This window comes from Mizuhopecten yessoensis, unplaced genomic scaffold (assembly GCF_002113885.1).
Source record: "Mizuhopecten yessoensis strain PY_sf001 unplaced genomic scaffold, ASM211388v2 scaffold10231, whole genome shotgun sequence".
NCBI lineage: Eukaryota > Metazoa > Mollusca > Bivalvia > Pectinida > Pectinidae > Mizuhopecten > Mizuhopecten yessoensis.
In genome coordinates, this window is record NW_018408443.1 from 19,015 (window position 1) to 29,772 (window position 10,758).

Genomic DNA, 10,758 nt, shown 5'->3' on the forward strand with positions numbered 1-10,758 from the left:
CGTACACAAGTAGCTCTGTATGATTTTTCACAGATAAGATCCACATGATATTCAAAATAATCTCCCGTTTAGAAACGCAGACAATTTAATACTAATGATCATAATAATGGTTTAGCTTAAATACTTGAATGTAGCATATGTATCATCCCTAGTTTAATTCAGTGAAATTTGTAAGATAGTTTTAATTCAACAAAGGTTTATCTTGAGAGATAAAGTGAAAATATATATATTCTAGAACAAAACTTGATTTGCAGAAATTTCACAAAATAATGGAAATTAACAATTGGCTTTTGCAAACTCAAGGAGTAATAGTCTGTGATAAATTTAACATTTTTCTATTTTATTATTTGAATTAACAGTGTTTATAAACTTTGTCATCGCCACAAATCCTTTTCTTTTCTTGTCTTTTACCCATATAATAACTTCATCTAGAGATGATAGAATTGCGAGACGTATAAATCAGAAAATTCAAATGTATCTTACATATTTAACTTTATCATGATCAATTATAAAACATCAAGGTTTTAGTTCATCAATTCTGGTCTAAAACCTGATATGAACCAGTCATTTTGGCCTGCTGCCTGTTCTTAATAAAAAAAAAAAAGGAATTTTAAAATCAATGTGTTCTGAAAGTAAAGATACGTTGGTGCCCGTCTGGGATTCATACCATGGACCTTCAATTACAATTCAGCAACTCTTATAAACTTAGCTACCTGATCAGCAGTAGGTTCATGGCCAAGTCCCATTACAGTTACATCCTGGATGTATATCCTTAACACATTCATTTAGCTAATCGAGAATTGAACTACTGGGCCACTTTCGTTTATCGCGATCCAGAAGGTTGGTCCATGTTGGTCTGGTTAGACCAGAGATGTTCGTTTATAAAATACGGTAGGACCTAATAATCTTATGCTGCTTTCAGGCGGGCCTTGCCAAAGCCTTCCACCAAATTTATACCTGGAAATGTTACATTTAAAAACAGTCACAATGGTTGTTCCGCACAATACATCTCCAGCACACACACAGGCATATACACATATATTAGCCAGGTGGCATAGGACTAGTAGTTAGCGCCTGATAAGGCAGCTCCTGCAAATTCCTCGAAGTTGTATTGATTAATGTATATGGTAATTGTATTGACTGTATAAAATTGTATATATATGTACTGTAAAGCGCTTTAGAGTGGCTTATGTTAGCTAGATAGGGCACTATATCAAATACTGTATATTTATTTTATAAACAAACAGGCCCCTGGACCTTTATATTAGAATAAATACTTGCTTGCCGTAACATGTCTCTATTTTTAAAAAGATCTTTCACAAATATCAATTTGCAATTAATGAATGGATGGCATATTCCAAAACATACCCATACATTAAGAATCTGGAGGAAAATTTGAGCTTTTAAATTGTTCATAGTTAATTAAACATCTTAAAGGGAGATAAATCTAACATACATCCAAAATTGAAAAAAATATATCAGCCTGACATTAGAGGAGAGTCATACACATGTATAGCTTTGTCATCAGACACTGACACGCTCTTTGATCCGTCGTGATTGTACCTGGCTCCCCACACCTGTAAAACACAAACATGGCAGAACTTGTGAGCAGCCTAACTAATTGAATTATTTTCTAGAGTAAGCAGCATAGACAGTTTACAATGTTGTTATCTGATAAAATGCAACTGGTAAGAACTGTTCTTGTGCATGACTAACTTTATATTTTAGAAATAAATACTGTAGCTTTGCAAGCGATATGACATAGATGCTGGCCACACTAAGAAGATTTGTATGTTTAATGTCCTAGGCTAAGTTCATTTAAGAATGTGCCTCCAAGTATATAATGTATGTGTGCTTGAGCGTTTTTGTGCTGGAGGCAGGGTATGTTGATGCATTTGTCTACTTATGATAGCATAGACATTTTACAATGTTGTTATCTGATAAAATGCAACTAGTAAGAACTGTTTCTGTGTATGACTAACCTTTATATTTTAGAAATAAATACTGTAGCTTTGCAAGGGATATGACACAGATGCTGTATGTTTGGTTTTGTTTTCTTTTCTTTTGTTTAATGTCCTAGGCTAAGGTCATTTTAGAACGTGCCTCCAGTTCTGATGCCAACTTTAGATTGCTACCTCAGCTAACGCAGTATTCCACTTGTCACATGATACTGACAACGGGTGAACCAGTTGATGCCATTCCCCTAAATGTTTAACGTTAACCAGGGAATAAATAACACCTACCATTTTTATTGACTTTGTTATATCCCGGCCTTGATACAGAGACCATTGCCTACCCTACACGGGTGAACGCTCAACACTTAAGCCAAAAAATGCACATTAAAACAAAAAGGTTTTCAGGTAGTGGAGAGAAAATATAACGATCCCAAATATTGCAATGGGGCAATAGTGGTTTTCTTCAATGTCCTCTTAGCAGAAACCCCCCGGATGTGTACTTCCTATATAAATATAATTATAGTATTATGATATATTATATATACACTATATCATTGCGTCCAGATGTCTGCCCAAACATCACTTTGAAGGATTTCTTTTATAACGATAACTTATAACAAAGATGCTTGAGTTATAAAGAATCATCAATTTTATATGATCTAAGGACTTCGGGCATTATGGGTCATTTTAGGCCTCATAAAAAGTAAACAGTTCAACTTGAATTTATATACCAACTCCTCTCATAAACATCATATTGGTTAATTTGGGCTATCTTTCTTAGTGCGGTTTGTTTTCATTGCACATATGTAGATGCCCTACCACAGCAATGAAATTGCGTTGCTATGCAGAAATAGCCAAAACATGGTGTTTTTGGACAGTTAGCCTGCAGCAATGAAAGCCTCCACATCTGACAAACAAAAGGTTCTTTCTACGAATGAACACTGGTATGACTATGTTTTAGCATGTCATGTATTTATTTGTTTGTTTCATGCCGAGGCTTTCAAAAATCGAAGAGTGCTTACTTAACTTCCTTAACCCTGTGGACCATAATGGACTCATCTAGATCAATGCATGGTAAAGTTTACTAAAGTTACATAGGGGTGAAAGGGTTAAAAATTGCCATTTTTTAACCAAATAGCGCACAACAGAAGATATTCACTTATTTTATAATGAAAACGCCAGTTCATGTCTCTCTTTGTAATGCCATATCTCCTATAAACCAGTTATCAAATGAATTTGAAATTTCATATTTACATACTTCATTTATTTTAGATTACGAATGTAACAACTTATTCGAAGTCCCTGATGAGGCTGGAAACGACCTTTAACACCCCAGCCCTTTGATAGGTACACAGTACGTGGTAGTTACCTGGTCTGTATGGTCGTAGAATGTGTGTACGCACTGCCGGGATCCAGCGTTCCAGATCTTTACCGTCTTATCTGATGAACTGAGGAAGAAAAGTTTATAACATTATTCATATTTATATCCACTTCCCACAAAAACAAATAATAACATTTATTACATTTTTGGCAGTAAAATGTTGGATTCTATCACCTTGATAAAACTGATATCTTTCACACTGTGACAAATATCAAAAGTGATATTTTCACAGTGTGAAAGTATCACTTTTTGATATTGACCAATCATAACGGTATCTTCTATTCACTGCATTCAAAGGCAACGTTTTTTTGTTCAGATTCAAATGAAGCGAAGGTAGAAAAAGTGGTTGTTATGGTAAATGTTTGGTACACACACTTAAGTATTTACATAAATATACAGTTGATAACATTTTTATAAGCAATAATACCAGAAAACAACAGAAAACGTCGGAATTGCGTTGAGTATCTCATTCAAAAAGGTGCGCAGCCTTGTTGTCAAGTGTGGCTCATGTGGCTAATATTTTGATATTTTTCACTCGTGCTGCGCACTCGTGTAAAATATCAAAATAATTGCCACACTCGTGAAATATGTTTGTTATTACTGAAGACACCATTTAATATCCTCTATTTATTTCCGGTAATAGAATATAGACATCAAGGTTACACATACAAGACATTACGTATTAAAATCTTAATCAAATGTATGAAAACTCATTAACCAAATAACGAGAAAGTGATGGGAACAGCCCAAACTGACAGCCTCTCTCATTGCAGGTATCACTGGAATTTTTACAAGAATTGATAAGTTATGCAAAGGAATACAATGTACCATATTTACGAGAATTCATGTTCCTCAAAACATTTTTAGTAAGAAAAAAGACATAAAATCACAGTATACAAATAATGATCTAAACTTTGTAGACAGTCTATGAAAAATATGGAAGCTTATTTGTTGAAAACACTTCAATGTTTAAAAATAATTTGCATTTTTTGTAGAAACACAATCAAATGTTCTTATTAGGGTAGACATGTAATTTGGCAGACAAATATGAAAAAGATCGTAAAGCATGCTTATGATACCGATATGTGACTGTGTAAAAATGACCATTTTCCAGTGTTTTGACATAAATACCTTGAGACAAAGTGGGTGTTGTCTGGACAGAAGTCAACACTCAACACCCAGGATCCATGGCCTGATAGTGTTCCTGCTAGGTTTGCATGCTGGCTGTAAAAATTCAAATACAGTACATAATTTAAGGATTTTTAATTTATCAATTTTGAGGTATACTTGATACATTTTTAAGATTCTGTACCCCTAAGTACCTCATTACATTCTTGAAAACGGGTTACAACCAACTGTTATGAGATTGTGAAATCCTCATTTGCTGGTTTCTGTAAACACTGATTTTTCTACATGATGGAACTTTTCAATCATCCATAACATTTATGAAATTGATTTCTTCTCTCAAAGGCACCAAACTTTTTGATGTGAAATACTGATTCTCATTGCAGTGGCCAGAATGATATGTTATGTATGTTCAATGTAATGTAGGATATCATGCTTCATAGTAAAGTCAGGGTTACCACCTAGTTGATGAAATGCCACAGTAGAAGGTGGAGATTTCTTATCCCCCTCCCTCCCCACTGGACTGTGTTACTAGTAGTGTTGTTCCGATAATTGATTATAATCGAAAATCAACCGATTGTACAACTAATTCAAATTAACCGATTGATAAATTTCATAATTTCATAATTGGTTTAAATGCTGCATGCTGTTTTCTGTTGATACCTGTCAGATTTACTCTTACTCAAATTCTAGTACTAGGTTAAATATAAAAGTCTAAAAACACAACAGACTGTCAAATGGATATACCAAGTCAGCCTTTGTTTTGACATGGCAGAATTATGCTGCAAATCCCAATTCTAAGTGGTATACCATCATAATTACACATATTACCAGAAATTGGATGTTCAATTATAATCAATAATCGTTCATTAAATGTTTTCTAATAATCGATTATGATTTCCACTTCCAATTTCCAACACAAGTATATAGTCTTTCCCCACTTGAAGGGTGAGACAGGACTATCTCAACACTTGGATTAGTAAAGTTTTAAGAATGTTACCCAGAGAACTTATGTTCCTCTCTTACTTTGAAATGAAATGTTTCAGTCAAAAAAACTATGGTAAGCTCAGCACCAAGTTATAACCTGATGCCATCTGATTATTTATTGAGACATAAAAAAGTCTTTCTTCATGGAGAAACAGATTGTGTATCCCTGCCTAAAAGGTGGGGAATTTCTCAAACGGGGGAGAATACAAAGCCATCACTTACACATCATATATTTTGATCTGGTTGTCGTCAGATCCCGTCACCAGGAGTTCCGAGTCGGGGGAGAAACACAGCGATCTGATTGGCATAGCGTGACCTGGAAAACATAAGGTGACAAGATATATTAGCACAAAACCATATTTAGAGAAAATTTCTAAAATCACACCAATTATACAATTCCATTTTAAATTGGCAGGTGATTTTCAAAATTTTCATTAACGGATGAAATTGCAAAGGTTGCCATACTTTTTCAAGATGCATAGTTGATATATCAATGACAATCATTGATTTACTCATTCACTCCTGAAGACACTTTAGAACTCCTCCAATTCAATAGTTGGAATAGTTCATTACAGAGTTTTAGGGGTGAATGAGTTAGTTTACAACCCATTGACTTTAACATATTGACATAGCCAGCAGAATAAAAAAGAAAGAAGTCAAGAGAGATTAATTAACTCTACCATGCATTGATCTGGATATGTCCATTATGGTCTACAGTGGTGAAAGGTTAAAGATTGTTTTAATTTTTAGTTCATTTGGAATGAAATTGTATACGCACACATAGAAATGTATACCCGAATGAAAAAGAAGCTCAACTTCAAATTTACGAGTTTATAAAAGAATACTTTTGGGAAGTATGTCTAACTTATAGATTTAATGGTTAATTTTGAGCATTGATGTTACAGCATACACTTTTATAGATCTTTTTCTTAGTATTGTTTGTTTTCTCCTCGTCTTCTCACAGCTACGGTATCTCTTAATCTATGTTGCATAGAGTTGGTTCATAACAGCATTGATTATTTTAATAGGAATGTAATTATATTCCCCCACCCTTCGCAGGCGTGTCTCCCGTTTTAGCCGGTAAAGATCAGCTTGTCACCCCCTAGGGGGAGATAGCCTCGTGCCAATTAGCAGGTGTTCAATTGTGACGTCATTAAAATGTGTCGCCGGTAATTATGACGTCATCCAAAGTGAATGACGATGTGCATACCCCACATCTGTTTTTGTTTACAAACATGGCAGACTACTGTCGATGGAAAAATAATCATCCCCTACCTTGAAAGCGTAACAGAGAAATCTCCATCCCTCGGGTTGGAGATTTCTCTTGTCACACCCTCAGGACAGGGGAAGATTCTATTAATCCCTAACAAGTGCATTGGCTAACTTGGGAGGTTATTTGGGGATATTACAGCGATTTTGAACCCTCCTGTCTCTCCTGTCTAGTTCTTTCCACAAGTGTATGATTTGGAACAAATCGTGGCTATACGGTCAGGGCGATATTACGTGTTGAAAAAAAGTCTAACCTACAATGATAATCAACACTCGTTAGTAAAGAGCATGGACTTTTAAATGTCTTAAAGGAAAAATGTATGGGCGTATGTGAAAACAAACCACTGCATACAATACATATGCTTGGCGCTGCGGTGTCGGTGGTAGACTGCTATTGAGTTTCTGTTTCGTTTGAGTACTGTATACTGGGAACTCTGTGCCCAGTCAAAGTTTTGCCCTTCACGAGTAAAATCCTTATTCACCCAATGTAAATTTTAACCTTCACATATCACTATTTCTTTATTATGCTGTTTTTACTAATGTTCGCTATCATGATAGATTGGCCCTCATTATGGAGAGCGAAAAAGGCGAAAAATCAAACTGCAGGGGAAGGTATCGATATACAGTATTTATCTCATTTCCATAAGGTAGAGCTGTCCAGGGTAACAAAGGGAAATTTCTATCTTACACCCCATTTCAAATGACGTGACGTCACAATGCAATGCGGAAAAGGCGACGTGATGAAATTAAAACCTTTTACTTTATATCAACCGTACACGTTAAAAAGATGTGATTAATTTTTCTGCGCAAACATTGTTTGCAAATAAGGGATATNGAACGAAATTTAATGCGTAGTTTACAACTCAGTCTATTGTTACAGTATTGTTCTTGCTATACTTGGCTATCCCCTTGAGGTTATAAACTGAGTACGATCATTGATTGTTTTATTACTTCCATTTACAAACAGATTATCGATTATGTAATATATTATTATATACCGATTGAACATCACTGCTGTTCAAAGGTCTTAATTCTTTCAACACATCAACCAGAATAAACACACTAGTCTTCAGAATCTGACATACTATTTATTTCCGAATTTCATTTCTTTTCTCCTACAGCTGACCAGTCCGTGATATCAGTATTACCATTGAAGTTGCCGTATGTCGACCAGAAAGGCAGCAAGGTCACCTTCCTACAGATGCAGAACAAAACGGACCAGGAAGGGAAAGTGGTGGAAAACATCGCAATACCCGCCGAAATTCAGAACCTGCTCCGTCAGGGGGCACTGAGTGTGGGAGGTCAAGGGGCGAGCGGGACAACCACAGCTGCTGGTAAAGGGATTGAACAGAAGATAACCTTCCCTGTTGGTGGGAAAGCACTTTCAATGGCCAGTGGTTCGAAACCGGCAGAAACCGCCACTGTTGGTCAAGGTAAAGAGCAGCGTATCACTATTCCACTGAGTCAGCTAGCAGCCATGATGGGCAACACTGCACAGGCACAGAAATACGGCATAACCATCAACCTAGACGGGAAGGGACAGAAAGAGATGTCAACGGTTTCCACCTCCTTAGCCTCCGGAGGGTCTGTTTTGTCGACTGGTATTCCCGTCAGTTTGATGCCGTCCTCAAGCATTCCTTCAAACATCAACACGGCACTTCAAAATGGAGGTCAAGGTCAGGCATTTCTTACGTTGATGACTGGTGCAAATCAAGGTCAAGTTCTGACTTCAACCCTTGCAAATCTAGGTACCATGGCAACCGGTTCGCAACGATCAACTGGTGGAAACAAAAATATTCCATCTACCGTGCTTGAGGCTATGGATCTGAAAAATATCGTGGGGAATTTATCAAAATCACCGGAAGTTCAAAAAGGTGCCACTAGTCAGACTTTGCTGTCGCCAACAAAACACACTGTCAACAAAGACCTCACTAGTCTTGCCGAGGCTTTAAAAACACGCCCACCACAGTCGCTTAGTCAAGTCTTACCGACACCTACAGTCGTGGGAAGCCAGTCAAGAAAGGGGACACCTAAACAAACAGCGGCCGTAACCTCAACATCCTCAAAAATACTGGATACACCAGGAGTCCGAAACAAACTTGTCACTCGACTACTAATCAGTGGAGCAGCCACTTCTACGTCTCCGACCATGTCTCCGGCAATCCAGAGCAGTATGGCAACATCGACCTCCACATCCTCTCCGACGTACAACCTAGTCTTCCATCCCAACACACCGTTATCTACTACCTCCTCGTCACAGTTGTCTGCCCCTGTTCCGCAGACCCAGGTGATTAACGTACAGAATCTGACGAAACAGCAGCTGTCCGCACTCACATCATCTGGAGTCCTGGTCGGTCAGACTCTTGCTGCCAGTACACTTGTCAAGTCAGGTGGGTGAACACTTACAAAACATAGAATATTCCTAAACATTTTTATGAAGAAAGAAGTTATCTCAAATTCACAGATATGATTAACGTTTAATGGCCAACAATGCTTTAAAGCTCAAACAACGCTACTGTAAAGTTTGAAAGTTTTTCATATTCTATCATATTTTTTTTTTCTGTAGTTGGTGAATTATAAGTTATGTAATAAGGCTACATCAAAAATTAGAAATTTTGCCGTCTTTTGTAATTTTCATCTTCAATTACAGTAGCCAATTTAACAAATGGTTGGAAGATATTAAAGTTAGTATCCTGAAAAATGATGCATTAAAAATGCAGCATTAAAACATTTGCACCAAATGCAAAATATTTTATAGAAAATATATACAGTACCTAAATGTGCAAATGTTTCTTCTCATAACCAAATGTGTTATTTGTTTATGTCTGCAGATGATGCACATCCATCACCATCAACTGTGGGCGTGACCCCACCAGCCACTCCCAGAGTAGCCTCCCCTGGTAGCTCAGGAGTTGTCTCCCCTAGTGTCAAACCTTCCACACCACGAGCAGGTAGGTTGTAGGGCTCTTCACCAAAAGTTGATACATACAAAAAACGTTTTTTCCCAGGAATACTTTCTGTAAGATCGGTCAAAGGTGTGACAAACCCTCATTTGGGGGTTTCTTGGCACACCAGTCTCTCTAAGGTATGTTATTTTTAGAAATGTTTTATATAGGCTGTAGTCATCTCAAAAAATACAGTTTCCAATGCGTTGATACTGTTTTGGTGTGAGGATCCTTAAGGATATTTCGCAGTTGAAGGTTAATGAGTCTAATTTTACTGTAATCTAAGTGTTTGTAATGACAGTGTCCCCTAACCTGAGACCAGAACTGATGGAGCAGGTGACGATCGATCTGAAGGAGATTCAAGATGATAGCCCACCAGTGGAAGGGGAGACAACCAGTACCCCAAATTGTAAGTCAGAAATAAATAAACAAGTTCGTCTCTGTAATATTTGCAAGAAGAAATGTAGGAATTTTCCCATTGAGAAAATATTGTTGAAAATGGTCAAGATTTCTCTAAATATTTATTCAAGAGGAGGTCCTCCAGGCTCAAAATTTTGAAAACTTTGAGTAAATATTGTTGAAAATGGTCAAAATTTCTCTACATATTTATTCAAGAGGAGGTCCCCCAGGCTCAAAATTTTGAAAACTTTGGGAATTTAAAAAAAATAAAATTTGCTGGTAGAGAGAAACAAGTGAATGCAAGTAGAATTTCGTGTAGACATTTTTTTACACCTTTAACGGTAATCTAAGTTAATGTATTTTTTCTAACTATTCTAAAAAAACGAATTATTAAAAGAATAATTGCAGTCGGGAATCTTGCATAAGAAAGGTTCCGGCGGGAGCAAACCTGCACCTGAATCTGTAAAGAACGTCGAGAGCCCAAAAACTGTGAAAAAAGAAACGAAGAAGGAAACTAAAAAAACTGGGAAAAAGAAAGCAGCAAAATCTAAGTCGGCGAAACCAAAGAAACAGACAGAAGCAACGGAGGAAAATACTGAAGATGTTACGGAGATGGAGAGTACATCTTCTTCCCCAACTAAGGCAGAACCTACAAAGATTATGCCTGTCAGGCAAAAAACACGAAAATGCCGTTGGC

At 36.8% G+C, this 10,758-nt stretch overlaps 2 protein-coding genes across 2 annotated transcripts; one reads left to right on the forward strand and one right to left on the reverse strand.

The window, feature by feature from the left end:
* Window positions 1–1,478: 1,478 nt before the first annotated feature.
* Window positions 1,479–6,665, reverse strand: LOC110459840 (WD repeat-containing protein 61-like). Its single transcript, XM_021512299.1, has 5 exons — window positions 6,659–6,665; window positions 5,671–5,764; window positions 4,468–4,560; window positions 3,325–3,403; window positions 1,479–1,577 (listed from the first exon to the last, which is right to left on the reverse strand). The coding sequence occupies exons 1-5, from the start codon at window positions 6,663–6,665 to the stop codon at window positions 1,479–1,481; spliced, it is 372 nt and encodes a 123-aa protein (XP_021367974.1).
* A 368-nt stretch (window positions 6,666–7,033) lies between these two features.
* On the forward strand, window positions 7,034–10,727 carry LOC110459841 (mucin-5AC-like; the record flags this gene model as incomplete). The annotated part of the gene is made up of 5 exons (XM_021512300.1): window positions 7,034–7,043; window positions 7,839–9,107; window positions 9,549–9,668; window positions 9,964–10,094; window positions 10,470–10,727. Coding segments are annotated over exons 1-5 (1,788 nt in total), but the record flags the coding sequence as incomplete, so codon positions are not given.
* Window positions 10,728–10,758: the final 31 nt, after the last annotated feature.